At 38.9% G+C, this 24,207-nt stretch overlaps 4 protein-coding genes across 4 annotated transcripts; 1 reads left to right on the forward strand and 3 right to left on the reverse strand.

Annotated features, from left to right (window-relative positions):
• On the reverse strand, positions 1-2,423 carry si:ch1073-143l10.2 (autophagy protein 16). The gene is made up of 6 exons (XM_010893491.4): positions 1,815-2,423; positions 1,654-1,717; positions 1,464-1,545; positions 1,149-1,222; positions 663-914; positions 1-488 (listed from the first exon to the last, which is right to left on the reverse strand). The coding sequence occupies exons 1-6, from the start codon at positions 1,900-1,902 to the stop codon at positions 356-358; spliced, it is 693 nt and encodes a 230-aa protein (XP_010891793.2). The 5' UTR covers positions 1,903-2,423; the 3' UTR covers positions 1-355.
• A 1,801-nt stretch (positions 2,424-4,224) lies between these two features.
• rnasekb (ribonuclease, RNase K b) lies at positions 4,225-8,271 on the reverse strand. The gene is made up of 3 exons (XM_010893493.5): positions 8,019-8,271; positions 6,639-6,721; positions 4,225-4,992 (listed from the first exon to the last, which is right to left on the reverse strand). Exons 1-3 carry the CDS (start codon positions 8,094-8,096, stop codon positions 4,848-4,850), a joined length of 306 nt encoding a protein of 101 aa, XP_010891795.1. The 5' UTR covers positions 8,097-8,271; the 3' UTR covers positions 4,225-4,847.
• Positions 8,272-8,313: 42 nt separating this feature from the next.
• On the forward strand, positions 8,314-14,664 carry c7h17orf49 (chromosome 7 C17orf49 homolog). The gene is made up of 6 exons (XM_010893492.5): positions 8,314-8,637; positions 8,748-8,845; positions 11,184-11,285; positions 11,525-11,754; positions 12,980-13,084; positions 14,141-14,664. The coding sequence occupies exons 1-6, from the start codon at positions 8,569-8,571 to the stop codon at positions 14,203-14,205; spliced, it is 669 nt and encodes a 222-aa protein (XP_010891794.2). The 5' UTR covers positions 8,314-8,568; the 3' UTR covers positions 14,206-14,664.
• Positions 14,665-14,938: 274 nt separating this feature from the next.
• Positions 14,939-22,350, reverse strand: LOC105023941 (protein FAM122A). The gene is made up of 9 exons (XM_010893494.5): positions 21,250-22,350; positions 19,085-19,169; positions 18,883-18,939; positions 18,620-18,666; positions 18,488-18,542; positions 18,201-18,268; positions 18,025-18,080; positions 17,855-17,939; positions 14,939-17,659 (listed from the first exon to the last, which is right to left on the reverse strand). The coding sequence occupies exons 1-9, from the start codon at positions 21,348-21,350 to the stop codon at positions 17,545-17,547; spliced, it is 669 nt and encodes a 222-aa protein (XP_010891796.1). The 5' UTR covers positions 21,351-22,350; the 3' UTR covers positions 14,939-17,544.
• Between the last annotated feature and the right edge of the window lie 1,857 nt (positions 22,351-24,207).

Consider the following 24,207-nt stretch of genomic DNA (forward strand, 5'->3'; position numbering starts at 1 on the left):
CAGTCACATTACAAAAGGGTTTTAGTGGTGATAAACACAAACAGTTTATTTGTCATGGCATTTTAAAACAACCAATAATATACAAACATTAGGTGAGGTAATAGTGTTTTAATTTACAACATCTTTGTATGGGCATGAAGAGAGCTATCTTCCTTACTTTTAACAAATTTGTGCATAGTGACAATGTGTGGTTTTTATAATGTTATTCTGCCCATGAGGCAAGAAAAAGTATTCCAGTTTAAAATCTAGGTTGTTGCAGTTTTATAGGTCAACTAATACTACAATTTAGATTTGGCCAAAACAATATTTTGCAGGTTTCTTGCACTTCTATACATTCTGCTACCAAATGTAAATGTTATTTTGGGGTTGAGGGGCCCCCTGGAGGTATGAGGCCCTGCAGCACATGCCCAGCATGACCACTGGTTTGTTCTGGTTGCATCATCTCTCTCCGGAGATGCTTATTGAGTCGCCGGGTAAAACGATGCCATCTAGTGAGGAAAAGTGTATTAAATGACTGTACTATATAAAAGTACAGTATTAAACATCACACTTCCCTCGTAGCCCCAATCCATAAACTAATTGTTCACTGCTCAGGGCTAGAGGTTACATTTAGATATTGCAATAAATGTTTCAGGTATACAAATTCAGAGACAGTTGGTCACCTTTCCTGTGTATCATTGTGCCTGTTCACTCGCTCAGCCTCGTCCTTCTTCTCCTCCATCCATCGCTCCAAAAGCTCCTCTTTCTCTCTACTAGCTGCTGCAAGCTCGTCCCTCAGTTCTTGCTGCTCCAGTTGCAGGGCTGTCAACTCCTTTGAAATTCTCTCCAATTCAGACTCACAATTTAATAGACTGACCTGCAGAACGTTGGCCCCCCTGGCTTGAGTAACAGCTTCCTTACGATAGCGAGACACTCTAATAGAAGATGGTCACATTAGTCTATGTAAATCTGAGCATATATCCAAGTAAAGATCTTCAAATCGAAGTTGTTTCATTATCTTTGTAGAAAATGTCATGAAGGTATTGTTAAACCTTCTAGAACTAAACCATAACATTAAATAGCCTTATCAGTAGGATCCACAGAAAACCTGTTATGGCAGGTTGTGAACATTAAGGTATAAACAGCTCTAATTTTTGCTTATCACTTACTGTGAGTGGCAGTATTGAAGCTCTGCATCTTTCAGGTAAAGGACAGTAGTCAAGTCAGAGACTGTTTGGGAGAGCTGGTCAGCAGAAAAGGATAGGAACAACAGATAAAAAAAGAAAAGCTGTTATTTGATGTAGTTATGAGCAAGGAGAAGCAAGCTTGTGTACACTAGTTCTTAAAGGAAAAGAAGACAACAGAAAATCCAACCAACGGGACGATATAGAATGAGGCCTCCATGTAGCAAATTGCTTTCCAAAATCCGTGGAAAAGTGCAATAATGCTGACCAAGAAATATGGGAAGAGGGTAGCAAGATCACCTTTTCTGTTATATGTTCACTCTCTCTGAGCTGAAGTTGTAGCTCTTTGTGGTCAACTGTCAGTCCACCATCTCCTTTAAAACTGTACAATTTTGACATGTTCGTAGAATGCTAATGTGCATCAAATTTAAACGTTAACACATTTCACAAAATGTTGAGTTTTCTGAAGGCGTTCTCACTACTCGCCTACCTGGGTCTCTGCACCTCATCCCAAAATGTCTCCCGTAAATTAAACTGCTCTGCAAGTTTGGACACTGAAAAAGAGACACCGTTCATAATGCAATATCTTGCCAACGTTTTTGAAAAGTAAGGCATTATTAAAATGTAAAACCGATAACTCTGGCAACTTACAAGTGCCAAAGACACCACTGAAGGGGTCCTTTTGCGTACAATCTCGCTGGAAAAGTTCAGCGCGGACGTGACTTTTCCAACTTTCCATAGCTGTCCTTGGTCAAGTGTTTCAACAGCTTATTCGATGTTGCAATTATTAACACAATTTTAAAACATATAAGTAGCAAAACGCCGCATCAGCGCTTATTGTTACCCAGACCACAGCGTCTACCACGAAAGCATTTCCCCTACTGAGTGCAATCTATAACCTGTCACGTCCCTATTGGTTTTCTTTTTACACGAGTTCGTAATCTATAGTGGCAGTGGCCAACATCAGTATCAGCATTATGGCAGTACAATGCATTTAATCGCAGACGTTGCCATTTTACCTAGTTTTGCTTTTGTATTATTACTTTTGTGGCTAAATCACAAATGTTCCCTGGCCCTTGATTTTAAGTGTAGTTTAAATGAAATGCAGCGTTTCAGAAACCGAATTTGAAATGTCTATAACTACAACTAGAATTCTGTAACTAGAATTGTACGGGTTTAGTTTACCTATAGAACTTTGACTTGTGGAAAGGGCGTTTCTAGGATTTAAAGACACTGAAGGATATTCGTTCCGCGATACTCAACAGGAGGGTCTAGACCCCCCAAAGGGCCTCAAAGAGCAGATAGAAAGGTCTGCACCCCGCGGCAGGGAGGGAACACCGATGGAAAACATCTGCAACCATTTGTATTGGCTCCTTTAGACGCAAAACAAGGAACGATGATAATAATTGTATCTCATCAAAAATGTCTGACAACCCAACTATCATTTGTGCTTTAATAATTTTTTAAACCAAGAAAAAGGTTAATGTGTCTCCGGTTGAGGACCTGCGAGGCGTCTGCTTATCAAAATAGACACTAATTATTTGTCCTCTTGCTCAGTTGTACAGCAGGCCCATTCACACCCCTTTTTATTCTGGTAAGAGACAATTTGCGCTGTTCTGTGAAGGGAGTACTACACATCGGTGTACAATATCTTCGGTTTCTTGGCAATTTCTCGCATGGAATAGCCTTCATTTCTCATAACAAAAATAGACTGACTTTGTTTATTAGACTTTGTTTCTGGCCATTTTGAGCCTGTATCGAACTCTGAAGGCCATTTTTTTGCATCTTTATCAACACAACAGTTTTCAGCCGTGCTAACATAATCGCAAAAGGGGTTTCTAATAATCAATTAGCCAATATTATATTGACAAAATGTTAGATAACAATATTGTGTCATTTGTGATTTAAATTTAATGATTTCATATCCAGCATCATGTCACAGCTCTTATGCCTGGTGAAAACTGTAATTTTTCAATCCCCCAATGGTGGAAAAAGGATTGGGCTGTATGAAGCCATCTTCACACATGGAGCCACTTGGGCATTGCCATTAAACATAAAGGTATACACACAGTGGCAGTAAAAAAATTTATGTACCCCTGGCGGGGTCTTTTCAAGTAAACTATGTGCTAAAAACGTAGTGTTTTAATTGATTCACTTGGTTCTGGTAGGGATTCATATACTAGGTAATTTATACACACAGTGCCAATAGAAAGTCGAAACCCCCCTGATTTTCATTGCTCCAAAATGAATGCACTTAAATGTATTTTCTGTTTATCTACAGATGGAACTTCACTCTTAAGGACATGTTATTATTGTGAAACAAATTATATTTAAAAAAAACTACAAACGCCATCCCCAGAGTTAGTACTTCATGTAAACACCCTTGGCAGTGATGACAGCTGTGAGTTTGTGATAGGTCTCCTGCAATATCTGACCATACTACTTTAAAAACTAGTTTAGAATCTGTCAAGTTCCTTGGTGAGAGTCAATGGACTGCATTCAATGCATTTTCGGTTGGATTTAGGTCAGGACTCTGACTGGACCATTTACTTTCACCACAGTAGCTGTGCTTGTGTGCAGTAGGTTGTTGTCATGCTGGAATGGGAATTTCTGTCCTAGTTTCAGCCAATTATATTGCAGAGGATAACAGGTTTTCCTCAAGGACTTTTCTTTCCATTGCTCCATTCATTGTTCTTTCTACCCTGACACCGCCATCCATGATATTACGTACGGTGTTCTTCAGGTCATGTGCCGAGTTGTGTTTCTGCCAATTGTAACATTTTGCACTTAGGCAACCCCACAAACATTTTGCAATATGGCTACTGAATTACCTTTTTTTTGGCATATTTCAATCAATATTTAAAGTGGTCTATAAGGAATTTACAGAGTAGATAAGAGACAGCACGTGTTTATTTATGCTGCTTTTGAATTACGTGCCAAAGTCATGATATTCTTTTGTTTTTCAGGAAGAAATGGATATACCTTTTTGTCAAATGTTGTATACTTCACTTTGTTTCTACTTTAAGTGTATTGCAGGGAACCTCTTTAACAGACTGAAGACTTTCATGACAAGTACAATTTATAGATCTTTTCAAAGCATTACAATCCAGAGGAAATACAATTAACACAATAAATACATACTTAATTTAAACATTTTGTGCACCATATTCTAGTAGGAACTTACTACAACATAAGACTATCACATTAAGACAAGCTCTATTTTTACAGCATAACTGTACAATCCACAACACTACATAAACACAAAACGGTGCACAAACAATGTACACATTCAACCATTTGACATCTCTTAGTTTGACAGAGAAAGTGACGTTCTATACATTTTGTGATTTCAATTAAACTGCTGTGAATTCAACTGTACATATTTTTATAACTTTGTAGTCATCGGTCACATTGCACCTCGAGTTATCTAGCACATCACGTTGGACTGAGGGGAACAAGAATAACATTTAATTACACTTCAATTATCAGTTTGTCAATTCAATAAATAGTCATGTAAACACAAGGAATGAAAACATCAGCTAGTAACAGAAGAGAGGATTCATGTGGAATGATTTCCTCTCAAGGTACAAATAAATAGCTTTTTATAATGGTGCTTTCCTTAAGACTCTGGAGTGTATGCGTAAAGTCTACTCATGTAACTTCCTCTTCCACAAAGCAGGGGACTTAGGTCACCATGTACTCCTGTCGCTTGTTCAGTCTGACCTGGCAGAGTGACACTGCCCCCACCGCAACATAGATGGCTGCCGCAATGAAGCAATTGATGCCAACCTGGTTGTAAAGTCCATAGATGGTTCCCGGTGGGTTCTTACTGTAGGGCAAAAAGTGATGAGAGATTTTGGGGAAACAATCCAAGCAAGACAGAATGGGATAGTTTTCCAAAGGTCAATACAAAAGGGATCTCTAAGAGTCAGACTCAGAACATAGTAGGGCTTATTTATATTATACAGACCTCATAGGAAAAAACATTATAAATGAGTCGAGGAAAATAAAGGCAGATGCCTCCATACAGGAGAACTGCACGATGCAATTAATATAAAAATAAATAAAAATATATCTGGAAGAATGGTGTTCCATCCCTCTAGTAGAGTTCCAGAAACTCCTAGACTATGCCAATGCGCATTTAAGCATTTTTGGCTTGTGGAGACCTTTAATTTGACACTCGTCTGTAACTAAACCAACAAACAATAAAGTCTGTTTTTTGGAAATGTGAGGCTACTAAAACCAAAGGGGCAGAATAAGCAAGGAGTTGAGCAGAACCAAGCAGTAACTATCGAGATCTTCTTGGTATGTTGTACAGTAGCATATTGGTATATTTGTTTTACATATTATTTTCCCTGTGAAGAGCTAATGCGCAATAACTAAATTGAGTGTTGCACTCCTTAAACAACAAAAAATAAAAACAAATAAAGTATACAACGTGTTGATTCTATTTGTAACAGATTTTAGATTTGATTACTGAGAACTGTGTTGAGATGGATCAAAATAATTATTTTATTAAAGCATTTTCAAAACATTTGGAGGATACATTTTTACCTGTATCACAAACATGGGTAGTTAATGCCTATTCCAGTTGAGCTGAACATTCTCTTGATATGCTTTACAATACCAAAGTAGATCTGATTTGGAAGCAGTTCACAGGTTAGACTAATCTGTTTTCCGGTTATACAGTGCCTTGTAAAAATATTCAAACCCGAACCAATTATTTCATATTATTGAACTACAAATGGGACATCTACAGTTTTTATGTTGGGAAATATAAAAAAGGATGTTGCTTGGATAAGTGTGTTGTGGAATTTCCCAGTTTAGACACTGACATAATCCATTGGCCTCCACTTGTGAGCCAATAAAGTTGCGGTCACATTTTCAAGATACAATCTCCACTGTTGAAGAATCATTGGCCAGACTGTAAATTTGAAGAAAAAGAACGAGCATTCTACAGAAGTTAGAGCTAATAGGTATACAAATGCATAGAAAAGGTGCAAAATAATATCCTAGCATTTGGATATCCAAGTTTGCACAGTTGTATTAATAATCAGAAAGTGGAAACATCACACCACCTAAGCACAGCGAAGAAAACGCTGTACATCACAACTCAGTGCTTATATAGGATGGTATGGTTGTTGGAGCATCATGCTGTGGGGATGCTTCACATCAGCAGGGTCTGGGAATCTTGTTAAAATTAAAGGAAGAATGGAGCAAAATAGAAGGAAATACATATTCAGAGAACATGCTACAGTTCACAAAAAGAAATGCTTGGATGACAATTCACCCTTCAGAAAGGATCCCAAATACAAGGCCAAATCAACATTGGACTAACTCAAGAAGAAAAAGTTGAATGTCCTTTTCAACTCCATTAAGAATCTGTTGCACCGTTTGAATTGTCAGGGGTTTGAATACTTTTGTAAGGCACTAGAACTGTGGTGTCTAATGGTACTTTTTCTTCACAGCACTTACTCATTGCGGATGTCCTCCTCAGTGAAAGGTACGTCCTCAATCAGCACAGCTGACTTTGCACTGAAGAAGATCCCCAACATCACCTGTTACAAAAGGATGAATATGATCTGCATTATTCACATTAACCAAAGTCAAGGAGTACAGCTTAAGTCCAGTCGGGACTTCATGCATTTTGTAAAATGTCTTAGGCTAACAAAAAATTTTGTACATTTGTGAAACTTCAAATGAGAGATTATCTCCTTTTATTGAAGATTTTGGTGAGCATATTAGCTATGGTTTTCCTACATACTTTAGAAAATACATCACTGAAATTTGTCTAAAGTTAGTGAGAAGTCTGGACACACAAATGACCTTGCAGAACTGTCGAATTTACACCAAACAAATAGCCTCTATTTAAAAGGGTTGGGTTAAATCTGTCGGTGAAGAATTGAGGAATCAAGGTGTTGGAACTGCAGTGGAAAAAAAAATCCTGAAGCCCATGAGTGCCCAATTAGGGTGAAGGAGTGTGAATTACTCTAGCAAGATTTAGGGCAAACCAGCAAATCAGGAAAGTGTACAAAGAAAATGGGCAAAAGAAACTAAAGCACAGAACACGGTGGGGATATAATAGTTTGTTCAACAGAGAACACATGATCATTAAGACTGTTGATTTTCGGCATTCATTACATAGGTGGTTTATTGTCACACAAAAACAAATCTGAATGTAGATGTTCCGGACAAGTAGAACAGATATATTTTTTAAATACTTTTAGGAACACTCCGTACAGAAGGTGGCGGTGTATGCACCTTCATTTTGGTGTGAGCAGCCAAAACAAATGTAAAGAAGAAAAATACATTTCGCCAATGGTGCCTGGTTAGCAACATATCTGCCGCCTTGACAATGGAGATAATATCAATAAAAACATATATGAGTACATTCAAGATTGTGTGTATTAGCTAGTCATTCATCCAGTCAAGCATCAGCGACTGTTCACTATAATATTAATAAAAAAATAAAAACGTTATGTCAATAAAATGTACATAGTATACTGTACTGCTAACTAGATAACTTTATAGAAAGGTGGAAATTCTAGTACTAGTATATAGCTCTCTCAAAATGTAAATTAATTAATAATGTCGATCAGATTCTGGACTGTACTTCACCTCAGCCCATATAATTAGATAATCAGATGTGAAATATTATGACGTGACTACCGTGCTATATCGAAGGTTAGAAAACCTTAAAAAACGACCTAGCAAACCTAGGCAACTACCGTTATATTAATTACATAATATTCTGTTGGCTAGCTTGGGGTGGGATCTAACATAACACTAATGGCTACTGCTGTAGCTAGTAGTGTTAACGTTTATCCACATACAGTACACCACACTAATCCTTACCAGCATGATGACTCCCCATATGCTGATCACTATTCCACAAGCGGCCATCTTCGGACCGCAAAATAAAAGCGATGGCATTATTCTAGTTTATATGTTCTTCGAAAATAAATTATTACGTTACACAACACTACACTCAACCAGCCGTTTTCTTTCCTCAGAGGACAATCGTCGCCCTAGCCTCCATCAGTTGACAGTTGCTTCATTCGGTAATGTTCGTATATGTTCGTCTAGTGCGGAACGAAATGCCTATAAAAAATTTGTCTCAGAACAACCGAGTACATTATTCGCCTTCTCGACTCCTATGCGACAAAACGTCATTGTGTGCGACAGGCAGCTAGGCTAGATAACTAGCTACTTTATATTGATTTATTTTATCTCTATTATTTTATTTTTGCGAGTTTTAAATAAATGCATTTCGTGAACGACAATACAATTGTACGTGCGTGTCGATTGTTGAAACGATAGATTTGCCACATTCTATGGCATCTCTCTTTAAATTGTAAACTTTTTAGCTATCGTAGGTAAATTAGCTAATTTGGTTTTTTGCTGAATGAGATTGGTTTTATACATAACTGTAAATTGGAGACATAAATTCAAAATGACTTCAGCATCTACTAAGGTAAGAACTTTCCAATATATTGAACAGTGTGAGTGCTTGTGAATGTGTGGCTGTAGTCACGTAATGATACAGTGAAATACCAATATTGGTCTGTCTTTCGCCGGTAACAGGTGGGAGAGATCTTTTCAGCTGCCGGAGCTGCCTTCACCAAGCTGGGTGAACTTACCATGCAGCTACATCCAGTAGTAGCTGACTCCAGTCCTGCAGGGTGAGTGTGTTTTTATTAACGTTGTTTTACGAGATAAGAGTGCTGAAAACACATTCTTATTTTCAGCAACCAGCTGACTATTTTACTACGCGAAATTTGGTTTCGCGCAATGACATGAATTTCTTCGGTTTAGAACATTTTGCTTTGTTTATTGCAAGTCGTGATTTTATACTTATTATACCACTACCAGTAATAATAACATGAAGGACAATACTATTACAACACAATCTATTAGTAACAAAACATTGACAAGTACACAAGAATAAATTAGCAGTAATGGTAGACCTTAGATTTTAATCAACAACTCTTCTCTGCATAAGTTTCTTTGAGAGCGACAGATATCCTGAGGGCTACCAAATATTAGACTTCCCTCGTCTTCGCATGAAGAGAAGCAGTAGGATCCAACTTCCAAAGTTGCTGATTAACGGAGTCTGCCGGAGCATAGGCATAGTCTATTGATGCATCCTTGCTGTGCTGACCTGCTGCAGACAGTTGACTATGTCCCTTCCAGATATTTAAAATAGTCAGTTATGTATACTATGGTATAGTAGCCGCATATACAGTGTATATAAAGTGCTAATGCAGTGTAACATTTAATTCCAAATAAAAGTACAAGTGAGCAGTATTACAAATGAGAGAGTTTGGTCCTATTAGCACAAGTAGGCAGAGGCAGGCATAATAATCATTAGAATAACTTTTCTAAAGATAACCCTGCTAGTGGCTACTGTACAGTGGCCATACAGCTAGCAACAGTAGTATTGATAAATAAAAATTATGGCAAAATTAAAGCTGCAATCAGCGATGGGCAAGGTTCAGCATAAATCTACAGTACATTACCTCCTTGCATTACCTATGTGCTGAGACACGCCCCCGTGTGGTCGGTTGGAATGTACTTGCATGTGCTATACATGTGTCCCAAGTTGTATTATAATATGAGGAAGTGTCTGATTTGTGTGCATATATTTGCGAAACCACATCTGAGGGTCAATAATGTTTCTTTTGACATTCTGGCATGATGTATGCATTGATTGAAGACCTTTGTCCACAGTGGCCAAATATCAAGTTACATAAAATGTATGTAATATATATACTGCTCAAGGAAACACTTAAATCACACATCAGGTCTCAATTAACTAAATGTTAGGTACTGACTGCTGTTAGGTACCGGGATGAAATCCTCAGACCCATTGTCAGAGCTTATGCTGGTGCAGTGGGCTCTGGGTTCCTCCTGGTGCAGGACAATGCCCTGCCTCGTTGCCAGAGTGTCTAGGCAGTTCCTGGATAACATAGGCATTGATGCCATTGACTGGCCTTCACGTTCCCCAGACCTGAATCCAACTGAGAACCTCTGGGATGTTATGTGTCGGTACATCCGATGCCGCCATGCAGCGCCACAGACTGTCCAGGAGCTCACTAATGCCCTGATCCTGTCCTGGGAGGAGATCCCCCAGGACACCATCCACCGTCTCATCCAGAGCATGCAAACCGGCACATGGGGGCCATTCACACTACGGAGTCACATTGTGAGTTGCCATGATGAAATTTGCGCAAGTTGGAACAGCCTGTGATTTCAATTGTTTACTTAGATTTTCTGTGTGAGTTTGAATCCAGCCCTCAATCGGTTGTTGTGTTTTTTTTTGGTTTCCATTGACCGTTGTTATGTAATTTTGTTCTCAACGAATTACACAATGTACAGTAAAGATTGTGACCTCTAATATATTTCGTTCATTGAGACCTGTTGTGTGATTTAAGTGTTCCCTTAATTTTTTTCAGCAGTGTATATATAAGAATGGTGTCAAATCCAATATGTCAGAGTTGAAGTCCCATTGGCAAAAAAAATCCTTGTGAGGAGAATAAGCTATGTACCAATTTTCAAGACTGTAGATCACATGGATCTGGTGAGCTTGCAAAGTTGGCTGCTTTAAAGGTTTGGTTCAAAAGGGCATAAAATGAACACCTGTGAGTAGATTTTGACGTTGACGGGTGGAATGTTTTTCACTAGCCAGGCTGGCAGGTGTTCACAAAAGCCTCTTTACAATGCTAGTGTTTCACTTGCTTTTTTTGCCACTGTGGCTGGTTAACCAAAAAGGATATCTTAGGCCCTGAGCACTACCATGAGATTAATTTGCATGGCATTGAGTGAGACTGAGTAATATGTGCAAGTTTGGGCCTTATTGCTCAATTTTATCTCATAAAAAGCTAATTAATATGTTCATAGTTATTAGACACTTCCAAAAGCACATAATTCTCACCAATTTTTTTATGAGGTTAGGTGTAGCAAAGAAATAACAGAGACTTTCTGCATCCACTTTTCCCAATGCTTTGCCCCATCCTCCAGTGCCAAATGGACTGAGACAGAAATTGAGATGCTGCGGTCAGCTGTGAGGCGGTTTGGCGATGATCTGAACAGTATCAGCTCTGTGATTAAGGAACGCACTGTGTAAGGACACTACTGTCTAAATCTCCCCTTTCTCCCTGTCATCATAATGCACAGGCATCTACCAGTCTTTTTACCATTACCATTGATCTTTTGCCTTTTCTGCCTTCTTTTTAAACAAGAGCAATGTTGACTAACTCCAGAAATCTCTGTTGGCAAATTATCTAGTATGTAATGTAGACATCCTGTGTTTCTGCCTGTATTAAAGTCTTATCACCTGTTGCCTGTCTTGCTTAATGTAGAGCTCAGATAAAGACTACAGTGAAGAGAAAACTGTACGAGGATAGCAGAATGCCCCTCTCGTCCGACTCCCCCAAAAAGACCTCCAAGAAGACCACAGTCACCATGGCAACTGCACCAGCCCCCGTGGTCCCAACTGTCTTAGCAGTGCCCACCTCACAGGTCGTTGTGACAACAGGGCTCCAAGGTCCTTCCCCTTTGCCCTCAGCCATCAAGAAACAAAAAACAGCAGGTGAGTGGAGTTATTTAGTACCTCCCCAGAGAATTGCCCAGCTGAAGCCTGCTTGCAGTGGGCTGTGAGCCAGGTCCCCAGCTTTTGGATTGCAACAAAGTCAGATCATAACAAAAAATGACATAAGCACGTTTAGCAATGTGTAGGATTCTTCTGTGCAAAAGTGATTGCTTTTGAGACAAGATTTTGACTTAACCAATAAAAACAAGTTCATTAATCCATGGAATCAACCTGCATTTTGTGATTGGTTCAGACGGATGGCGGTTATAACACAAAACAAAAAGGGCTATCTGCATTGGATGAGGAGACTCCATAGAGGCATATTTCTGAATTTCTGCACTGATTTAGGCTATTAATTATTTATAAATATTTTGTTAGATTTTTCATTTTAATTATTATAATAATTGGCTGGGCGCAGCATCCCCATACTCAAGTTCCCAATCACAGCTATCTAAAACAAGCAATTTTGTTTGTTGTGGGTAGTGCCAGGCTTTGCCTGTCTGTGGAGCTGGTCCTGTTGGCAACCCCATTTTAATCTCCTGGTTCATGGCTACAGTTAAACCTTCATTACATGGATATTTCCACTAGGATAATGTGCCGTGTCACAAAGCATGGATTGTCTCCAGGAACATGATGGTGAGTTTGTTTCACTCTTAACCATCTATGAGGTGAGATGGACTGGGGTGATCACAGCTGTCCAATGTGCAACAATTGCATGATTCCATCAGGTCAGCATGGACCAGCAGCTCTGTGGGACAATCTTAACACATTTTAGAAACCATGACCCAATCTACTCAGGCAGGTCTGTGGGACAAGCCTAGCACATTTTAGAAACCATGACCCAATCTACTCAGGCAGGTCTGTGGGACAAGCCTAGCACATTTTAGAAACCATGACCCAATCTACTCAGGCAGGTCTGTGGGACAAGCCTAGCACATTTTAGAAACCATGACCCAATCTACTCAGGCAGGTCTGTGGGACAAGCCTAGCACATTTTAGAAACCATGACCCAATCTACTCAGGTAGGTCTGTGGGACAAGCCTAACACATTTTAGAAACCATGACCCAATCTACTCAGGCAGGTCTGTGGGACAAAGTGGTTCCGTTACTAGATGGGTGTACCTAAAAGATGTCTACTGAGTGTATTTTGAAATTGTGTACCCTTTTCAAATCTATACTTCTGACTTGTTTGCCCAAAGTAATGGCTGTTTGTTTGTGTGTGTAGATGTGACACTCAGTGCTCTGAATGACTCTGATGTAAACAGCGATCTTGTGGACATTGAAGGGTTGGGAGATGGCTCCAACACCAAGAAGCTCAACTTTGATCAAGGTGAATAATATCATCTGTCACTAGCTCTCAGACAACCTGATTCACAATACACCTTGACTGCATTAGAATAGCCAATGGCCAATTCAGATTTGTTCCACTTTGGTATTTTATCACTTTAGATCATTAGTGTAAACCCATTTAGTGAAAAGTTTAGAAAATTTACATGTAAGAGCCATATTTCTGTGCATGTTAAACAGCATTACAAACCTGTCTGGAAAACACCTTTTATGGTCACAAAAAATATTTGGTAATGCTGGAGGCCGTTTCTAAAACAAAGAACAATGGCAAAATATTATAGTTGGGGTGTGTGTAACATTTTAAAGTTTTCCAAACATTGCGAGACCTAGGCAGTGTTTTCTGTAAGATGGACTGGTAATTCCTTGAGTTCATGTCCTGCTTTTGAATAGACACTGAGATTTCATACAATATGATGTCATATCTACAGGCAGAATAATAATACAACCTGCCTATAGGCATACTGGTCTATTTATTATTTATATAATTTTTGGCTGAATGAATGGCGCGTTAGACGTGATATTTGCTGTAGGCCTATAGTAGTGGAAATTAGAAAGCAGTCATGTCAGAAAATAGTTTTTCCTGCAATATGATTGATTAAGTACAATATAAACTGCTGGAAAAACATTTAGATATACTGCAATTTCTTTACTGATGGTAGATGCATCTGTTCTGACAATGGTAATTTTCATGACCATAATTACAATTCCTGTGGATCAAACCCCTCCATTTCCCAGTGAAGAACAATGTTGGCTTGCAGTAAAATTTCTGTGCACACTTTTACTGTAATATATAAAAGTTTGTGTAGTTCAAAATGTAGAATTACCAATGTTGGCAAGAAAACAAGTGCACGCAAAGTTTTTGTATGTATTTTGTTTTCCACACTTGCACCTTATCATACATGTAACAGTTTTCAGCCAGTCCCTGATATAAAAGGGTGGGGGGAAATGTATTTGGCTTTGCAGACCTGAAATTGAATAGCCCAGTCCAAGAGGGTTTCTGTTCTTTTGTAAATCTGTTACTCATCTTGTTCTTTCCCAGAGAGTCTCAACCTGGACTCCAGCCTAATCATGAACTCCAGTGACCTGCCCCTGCTGTCTCGCTGACCTCTAACCTCACTGCTGGAAACACTGTCCCTTTATTACAAGAGAGCAGACTATCCATTAGTATCTTTGTTAGAGCATTTTGGAAAGACTTAAGCAGATGCAAATGTATTTTTTGGGTCAGACCCAATCAGGTACTTCTACAGAGGAACTCTTCGTCTTCACTGTTCTTCACAAACATTGTTTGTGCGAGGTATAGCTTTTCTATTGAAAAATGATCATTTATTTGCTCTGCAAATTTCCCAAGTACTGTGTAGCAGTGTAACATGATGCTCATGATCTTCATAGAGGTGTTTCAGTGCAGATGTCCATCATGTAAACTAGTGTGTACATGTTGTGTACTGCTAGTTGATATATTTATAAACAGAGGCTAGCCAAGCATTTATTATTTCACTTTGTTCCCACAATGGCTGTGCATGACATGTATACTCTTAATGTTGTTGAGTAAAATGTTGAAATCAATGTTGTCTTTCATTGTGCTTATAGAATGCAATGTCATACAGAGGTAGTGGTTCAGGTTGCCAGTAGCTTTACCAATATACATGAAGACAAAGGAAAGTCCAGTGATTTTTTTTTTAATGATTTTTATTAATATACAATATAAGGTAGCTTACCCCCCCACTAAAAACAAGACACATTTTGCGTCAACTTTACAGGCATGAGATACTCAGAGGAATTTGTCTTTTCTCAGTTCCATAAAAATACCATCTCTTTTTATGCTGAGATGTTTTTTTTGTTTTTTTATCTATTTACATTTTGAAAATACTTATCTGAATGTTCTGGCAGATGTGCTTTTTCCCTTTCTCACAATAACATTTTACTCAACCACACCCTCCCCCCTCCCCTCTTTGCTTTGTCAGAAAAGGAGCCCTCTAACACTGACATGTTGTTTTGGAAAACAATCTAAGATTGGCTAATCACATTTTAAATGTGATTTTCTATAATGACAAGAATAACAAACAAATAACATAAGGAAACAAAAATAATTGTAAAACAATTTAGAATTTTGATACATTGTTGACTGACCAAAGCACCACTCAGAACCAGATCTACAGAGTTAAAATTGAGATAACCAGACCATGACCCATCTCCTATAGGGAGTGGTCTCCTTGTACACCAGGAGACTGGGAAACACTGCTGATAAGGCATAACAACCCAGTGGCTTAACTGCAATGAACATCAGACTATAAATATTTGGCATAAGATAATCTCAAACTTTTAAATGCATCTCTCCCTCTATATTTCATCCTCTAACAATTTTTTTTTAAGTGAACCTACCGCATGATTTTAATGCCATTTGAAGTTTTACTTGAAGGTTAACCTCAGGCAAACAGTATAGAATGGGGAGTTATTATGCAAGATACTGTATTGATGTTCATGCAATTTGGCCAAGGTATTTTACGTGGTATCTTTCTATACTTAAGAAAGAATATCAAACCCATGCCAGAAAGCTAGTCTAAGTTCCTGTACATAATGTGTGAAAAGTAATAATTTGGATTTGGCAATGTGAGTTGATTGATCTACACTAAGGTCTCAATCAAACACCAATGATCAGTGATGTTGTTTCTCAATCTAAACAATGCACTTTGAAGCCTCCATCAATTGATTCTTCTGACCCAAAAGATGTGAACAGCCCTAATAACATGAATCGAACAATAACAACTGGAGTTTTTATTTCCCCTCGAAATTCACTGATTGTCATTGAGGAAAAATAAACTGTTTAGACCAGCAGATAAGATGACCCTAAACATTCCAGGACATGCAATGACCTCAGCTCTTTTAAGGAGTAACAGTGACCCGACGAGAACCGAGCAAACAAAGCAAACAATACACATAGGAACAGCATGACTTAAAATGAAGATATAATCCCATTTGTGTAACAGCAATATTGATTAAAAATTTGAAAGTGCAAAATTTAACATTTTAAGTATGTTTTGTCCACAAAAAAATACATTTTAACCATTTCTGGAAAGGGCAATTGAAAGCAAAATATTACACATTAACTGTTGATAACATTTTGTTTTTGTATAAGAACCTTCTCTAAGCAGCTTATACAGACTGTACATATTTCACAAGTCAAAGGTCTGGAGGTCACAGAATCATGGGGTTAAAAATCACAGAATTGTCCCATTTTACATGAATCCAAACAGCATGATATGCCTTCCCTTGATGTCATATCTCACATGTATAACCCAGCTACATTACAGAATGGGAATAAGGGTGTTCAGGTAATGTAAGCCATGATTAAAAGTGATGTTAACCTCCCACAGACTTTCTCTGTTAAAGTACCCATGTAGAGAGAGGGTAATATCCATCTCCACTTGGACTGACAACCCCAGTATTGGTCCTACCTAACTAAAGAACACCATTGCATAAATCATGGATTCATGTCATATTAATGACCGATGTGTTCACATTTGATTTACCAGTATCCACGCAGACCTAATTTGGCCTGGCCTTCAAGGACCAGGAAGTGGATGGGTCCCCTGGGCATAGCTTTGCCTGGGGATTCTGTATCTATAGTATAAAAGCCCTCGTCCAAACAAAATGAGGAGCAATAAAGGCAGCGCTTCTCAAACTAGCGTATTCACATAATACACTATTCACACAACCACCGACAGCTCTGTATTCAGCTGTGATGCCCTACTTACTTCATGTCTCATGTTTGAGTGCTAACTTCTGAAAAAAAAAACTGGACTACTTCGGTTTTACAGTACCAGTAACATCTCTAGATATGAGATTAAAGCCCAAAAGGACAATGACAACCATAGTTGACATTGGATTTCACAATACAACGAACATGCACAGCAAAGAGTCCAGAAGTTATTCAAATATTGTTTAAGTGCTCTCCCACAGTCACAGTCTCTTCAACCTGACACTGGACATGCCCCTCTGCCCAGTGTGTTGCTGACGCCTGGCAGTTCTCAGAACGCATGGATAAGCATTTGACGTTAGTCGATAAAACTGTTGATGACATGGCACACAACCATTGGTTGGCACAGACAATGCCTAAACAAAATCACTACCATACAATGCTCTGGACACCTGACCTGATACCAAACTTCCTTTCGCAGGGCAAGCTTCTGAAAGCACAGATGCCATTCTTTGTGAAACGGTTCAATATTCACTTCACTACAATTCAGGATCTGGATTCTTCACAAGTGCTGATTGCGTAGAAACGAGAGCTCGGATAGGCTTACTAATTTGATTCCCAGGAACCAATGGGTGGACAGAGTAAGCAGGATTTGATAATTTGGTTGATTTTTTTAAAAGGAATTCTGGTAGGCTGATAGGATGACTGATAGTTGTCCTGTCTGTGATAGGCTCTTGGTGTTGGGGTGTTTAGATGTTGTGGTGGTGAGAGGTAAAAGAAGGGGGAGACAGGGGACTACCCTGGGGACTGACACCACACGCAGACCCACCACCTGTGGGAGAGTCCGCAGATGCCTGGGACACACTGGGGAAAATAGAAGGGAAACAAGAGTGACAGAACCAGGGGTTACCAGATATGCTTGTACCATACTTTTTGTCTTTTTTTATCTTGTCAGCTTTGGGATTCAAACCAGTAACATTTTGGTTACTAGCTCAAAGCTCTTTATCACTAGGTTACCACATGCCACTCATCACAAGTGTGTATGTTTTTAGTTCTCACCTGACTGTGTAACTTGTCCGATGAGCAGGATCTGTTACCCCGGCAACAAACAGCTTCTTGGGTGGGCCATCAGACTCCACTCCTCCTATATTACAGTAAATTACAAGATAAGGCAGAGGACAATGACAAATTCACTTGGTAGAGTAATGAAAGCACCGACCCGTTCTTACCTTTCCTTTTCAGTGGAGTCAGGGCAGGCCATCGCACAGTAGAGCTGACTGCAGGCCTTGTGGTGAACATGCACGTTTTGTGTTAAGTTGATTCATCATAATCAATAATCACAGGTAGGATGGTTATGAAGACACTCAAGGTAGTTTACCATACAGCGTGTCATAATTCAACTCACCCCCTAAACCTTCGAGTTGGACTAGGGGAGGAATTGGGTGTGACCCCACTGTCCTGTGAATGGAATCCCTATAAAAGATTAAAGAGCAAAATTAATTAATATTCATCCTCTATCCATCTATTATCTCTTTCTGACAAAACACTACAGTCAAATGCAGGACATGAGCAGAACATAGTGGCTCTCTCTCATTTGGAATGTCTAGCCTAATAATTCCAATAGCCTAATAACAAACTTTCATGGGACGATGGACCTTTCTCACAAATGACGGAGAGCCAGAGAGTACTCACCCCTGATGATTGATCATGCCAGTGACTGACAGGAGGAGGGACCAGACTGGAGGCACTATAGCAAGAGGACACAGTTAAAAGTGTGTGTCTATGTGTATGTGCTCCCACGGCTGTAAGGCATTTCAACGTTACCTCAGTCTCTGCAGACTCCCCCTGAGTGTCATCTCCAGATTCTCTTCCTAGAACAGAAACAAACACCTTCAGTCAGTGGTGCATACTACAACCCTCTGAAACAGTCATTAAGAAGACATTTGTCCAGATTGACTTGTATTCAGTGCATACATTTTAAGACAGCTAGGTGGAACAACCAAAGAACCAATCAACGTCACTACTCAATTACGCAGGCACTTGCACAGACGGAAAATGCCTAGAATGACTCTGTCCTGTGTCTTCACCTGCTTTTTGTGGTCCTGTCTCTCACCGGCCAACGAAAAAGGTGACAGGGGGATGGCCTGTGAAAACAAAACTGGAGGTATTATTGTAGGTTATTGTAGCGTGCCCGACAATACCGAACAGAAATACAAACACAGATGGAGAGTTCAGAAAACACAGAAGGTTTTTAACATTACCTCAGAAATAATACACATGCACACTCACCCGAGACGGACAGCTGGGGTTGACAGAAACACTGCTCCGCCGATACCGGGCTGAATTAATTGGACTAAACACTGCCATGCCATCACTGTTATATGGAGGGATGAAAACAATCAGAAGCATTACATTTCCACATACCCAGGATTGTACTTGCCATAAATACAACTCAGGACTATTCAAGGTAGACATGAAAATATAGAGGAACAAACAAGTCTAAATTAAATACATTATCTTGTTTATTTTTTCAGTAAGAATAACTGGGATTTTTTTTAAATGGTTTTCATAATGTCAGTTCACAAAGATGGTATAATTTCATTTCTGTTTTCATAAAATCATGGCCTTTTTCCATTTTATATTTTTTTGCTCTTTTTTTTAATGATCAACAGACATACTAGTGTTCAAAGGTTTGGGAGCACTTAGAAATCCTTGCTTTCGAAAGGAACGCAGATTTTTTTTTGTCCATTAAAATATCATCAAATTGATTAACAATGTCTACACAGTATTGTTAATGTTGTAAATGACTATTTAGCTGGAAACTGCGGATATTTAATGACATTTCTACATAGGCGTATAGAGGCCCATTATCAGCAACCATCAGTCCTGTGTTCCAATGGCACGCTGTGTTAGCTAATCCAAGTTTAACATTTTATAAGGCTAATTAATCATTACAAAACCCTTTTGTAATTATGAAAACTGTTGTTCTGATTAAAGAAGCAATAAAACTGGCCTTCTGTAGACTAGTTCAGTATCTAGAGCATCAGCAATTGTGGGTTCAATTACAGGCTCAAAATGGCCAGAAACAAAGAACTTTCTTCTGAATCGAGTCAGTCTATTCTTGTTCGAGAAAAGAAGGCTATTCCATTCGAGAAATTGCCAACAAACTAAAGATCTCAAACAAAGAACATTGTGTACTACACCCTTCACAGAATAGCGCAAACTGGCTCTAACCATAATAAAAAGAGGAGTGGGAGGCCCCGGTGCACACCTGAGCAAGAGGACAAATACATTACAGCAGTGTTTCCCAATCCTGGTCCTCGGGACCCAGAGGGGTGCACATTTTCAATTTTGCCCTAGCATTCACACATGTTTCAAATGTTGCCTTACCACTTACACACTCGATTAACTAAGAAATAATGACTAAAACATCCCCATATGTTGTAATTTCTGCATTTATATTTCAAATAGAAATGTAACATGTGGCAGTAGGGACATGGCAAAATAGCCAAAGTACATAGAACACTGTTTAAAATACAGTAAGGGCCAGTTTTGCACACACAAATCAAGCCTAGTCCTGGATTAAAAATAAATAATCGATCTCAATTGAAATCTCCATTGAACTAGGCCTAGATTTCAGTACAGGACTAGGCATAATCTCTTTCTAACTGCACTATATTTACAGAATACATAATTGGCAAACCTTTCATAGATTAGCCTTTTAAACTAAGTGTCTTTTATTATTACATTAAAACTACCACGCTTCGTATTGGGGATCTGAAAGTACTGTTTGCGCTAGTGACGGGTTGTTTGCGAACAAACTGCTCTTTTTGGTGAATGTTAACAATCTAAACGCATTGGTAAAGGAACTGTGCATTTGGCTCTGGCATTTGCTTACTTTTGTTGCTCAAAATATATATATTTTTAGATAAATTACAGAATTGTTTAGTAGAGATTGTGTATCCTCACTGTAGAAAAAGGTGTGGAGTGCATCAGTGTTCTACACAGATTTTTCTAACAGGGTAACATTAGGAATAAAAATAATAATCTAATAATTAGGATAAGTATGATTTCAACTATGTGAATGCGCCAGGTCACTGAAGAGACAAATGCCCATTACTGGTTTACGCTCCCACAAGTGACCAACTGTAATCGATTCTAGTGTGTCTGAAATAACAACTCAGACATTGACAGACATATCCATTGTGATCATTAAAAGGGCCATGAAATTACAAAAAAAGCAATGATATTATGAAATACATCTTGTAACTAAAAAAGCTATTGAAAATACAATGTATTATTATGACATATCATACAATTATTTTTAAAAGCGGCATTTAAAAAAAAAATAATGTATTAATTTATTATTTCATGTTGACACAAAATCACGAGAACATGTAATATTATAAATAACATTGAGCTACATTCAGTCATAGACGATCGATTTCGCTCACCTGACGCTGGTGATCATAGGGGCGCTGTTCGATCTACGAAGAGCTCCGCCTCCGGTCCCGGTCGTTGCGCCTGCGCACTGGTCCACTTCCATTCGTTCCATGTCTTGAAATCCCCGGCCTCCAGCCTAGCAGCGAGAACTGCTGGCCTGAGAGCACTCAAAAGAGGCGTCAGGCCCTACTCTAGCCCGGTGAAAGCCCGACCTGCAGGCCTCACACACAAACCTTTCGATCCAATTCTGAGCCGCTAAATCAGCGGGAAATGTACTTAATGTCTTCCCTCTTATCTCATTTTCGTTCAGTGAAGCCAGAATTTTGGCAAAAGTTAAAACAAACGACTATTCGTAGCTACCAAACAAACCGTATACAACAAATGACTCAGAAACGCAATTCCCACTAAGACAAACAAGACGTTACCCAGAGAAAAACACTTGCACTGTAAACGATCGAGAAATATCCTTCAAAATAACTTTTCAGGTAAATTAGGTTAGGAGGGCAACTGTAGACTTCTTAAGAAAATGCTAGTTAGCTAACACTCCAACTTGGCTAGCTAGCAACTAACCAGTAAGATTTTTTTTAAACGCGGCGGTCCTCAACAAAATACCATTTGGGTAGCAGACAATGTATATCCTCCGCTTAAGTTGTTGAATGCGACATCAAAGAAATTGACCAAATCCTTCAACATTCGAACTATTAAAGTATAATAGTCCTCCACCAAATAGAGGTAGCTGGTCCTCTGTGATAACAGCGCCTCTCCCTGGAATGACATAACATTACACAGAAGAATAATCCTTGCAACATGAGAGCACTGGCTCTAAAATCAAGTTAAACCTGTACCAAACTTTGTATAACTAACTCAATATAGCCCACAGGCTATCGTTTCCAATGCACGAGTTGGGTTTGCGATGTCCGGTGCAACACGTAGGCGGAGTATATAATCCGGGACAAGTCACAGGTGCGTTCAATTTCATAGTTTCACTACGGACCTGAACGTTTGGTACTAAACGGCATGTTTAACCTAAAAGTGAATACATACAGGATTTTGCAAGGTAACGTTAGTCGACTGTGAGTGCAAAATGTGAGTTTAACAGACATGTAGTTTACATGTGGTACACCTGCTAAATCAGGTATATTTCCATGGCATTGTGTCCAATAGACTGACCTTCTCATAGGCAAGTTAATCTAAATAGCACTAACACCAATTACCCTGAATGATATTACTGAGGCTCGAGATGCCTACATCTCACAAACATATCGCAATCATAATCATACGCAACCCCGTGGGGATGACGGAGTAAAAAGCAAGACGATCGACCACCTATCTCTCTCTCACTCGGTGGGTGGGTGTGGTTATTTAACCATGATTCAATCATGTAGGTCGATTGATAACCAATTCTCATTGTCAGTGACAGCACAACCAAAGGCACTCAATTGCAAGATAAGACCGTACAGAACCTAAATACCGTTAAAGCACAAATAAATACCAATGCACAAATACACACTAAATGCACATAGAGAAAAGAAAAATAAACATTAAATAAACGTGTTGAATTATCCTTGCTACAGAGATCTCCTTACACCAGAGTAATTAGATAAAAAACATCACTTTCTCAAACAAGTTCATCTCACATTCTATTTGTTTTCTACATATTGATCTGTGATAATCTGTACAGCGCTAATATCTTAACATGAATGTGTCACACTGTACATTAAATATGTTTGTAAAAAAAAAATATTGAGTAGAAAAACGGTAGACTGATTCAATAATTATTAATGGATTTTGTTTTTGTCGTAAAAAATGTAAATTGAAAACCTATGACATGTATTAATGACTTATGCATTTGAAAGTTAACACACAGTAAAACACATTTGTATGAATATTATTTTAGCGACAGTAATAGGGAGAAATATGCTGTACATTTTTAAGTAGGCCTATACCAAAACACACCAAAGACAACATTAACAACAAGTAATACAACAAACATGGCCTGCTGAATGTGGGCCCTGTTGGACCTTAAGAGGACATGAAGCCTTGGACCATATCCCAGGACTACCTGGCCTACAACTTCTAGCTGTCCCTGTCTAGATACCTCATGGTAGTTTTTCCAGTCTAGTTGTTGCCTGATGATTTGCTGTCTCTGCACACTGCCCACCTGGTCGTCCCTATCCTTTCCCACCTGGTTGTCCCTGTCCTTGTCCACCTGGTTGTCCCTGTCCTTGTCCACCTGGTTGTCCCTGTCCTTGCTAATCTGGTCCACCTGGTTGTGCAGTTGATCTGGATTCTGCCAAAACAATCTTCCCACCTGCATTTACTGATCTGCTGATAATCTGAAAAGCTTTTATATGGCCCAAAAGGTCATGTAGTCTTATAATCTTTACCAGGCATAGCCACAAGAGGAAGGACCACCCGTTAGAGTCTTTCCCCTAATCTAAGTATCTCCCTAAGTTGTGGCCGTGCTAGGGAGTTTACAGTGATAAGGAATAAATGCAGATTTTCTGTACTTTAGCAGGGATGGATATATGAGGAGATTTAAAACTCTCTGGCATAGCAATGGGACTTGTTTTCATAGAGCAGAACAGCAGACTGACAATCCAAATGTGTCTGTATGTTTTGCCATTTGTGTTTTTTACCAAAACTCTTGGCCACATTGTTTGTGGTTCTTACAGCTGAGTTTTTGGCATCTGGTGGACATTGGGTATGATGCCTTGTCTAACATTTCATTTATCTTTAGAGATGCATAAAACATATGACCTTTTCATTCAAGAAAGGAGAAATATATTGTTTCAGAAGGCTATTAAACAGGCATGCTTGTTGACAAAGGAGATGGTAACTTCCTGTTTTGCAAACTTGCGATTTCACTCCATTGTGGTTAGTCTCAATTCATATGAATGACACCCGGCAAGCAAGTTTGTCCTCATTTGATGTGCATTTAGAATGTATTAAATGTGCGCTCTGAGGTT

Source organism: Esox lucius, chromosome 7 (assembly GCF_011004845.1).
Source record: "Esox lucius isolate fEsoLuc1 chromosome 7, fEsoLuc1.pri, whole genome shotgun sequence".
Taxonomy (NCBI): Eukaryota; Metazoa; Chordata; class Actinopteri; order Esociformes; family Esocidae; genus Esox; species Esox lucius.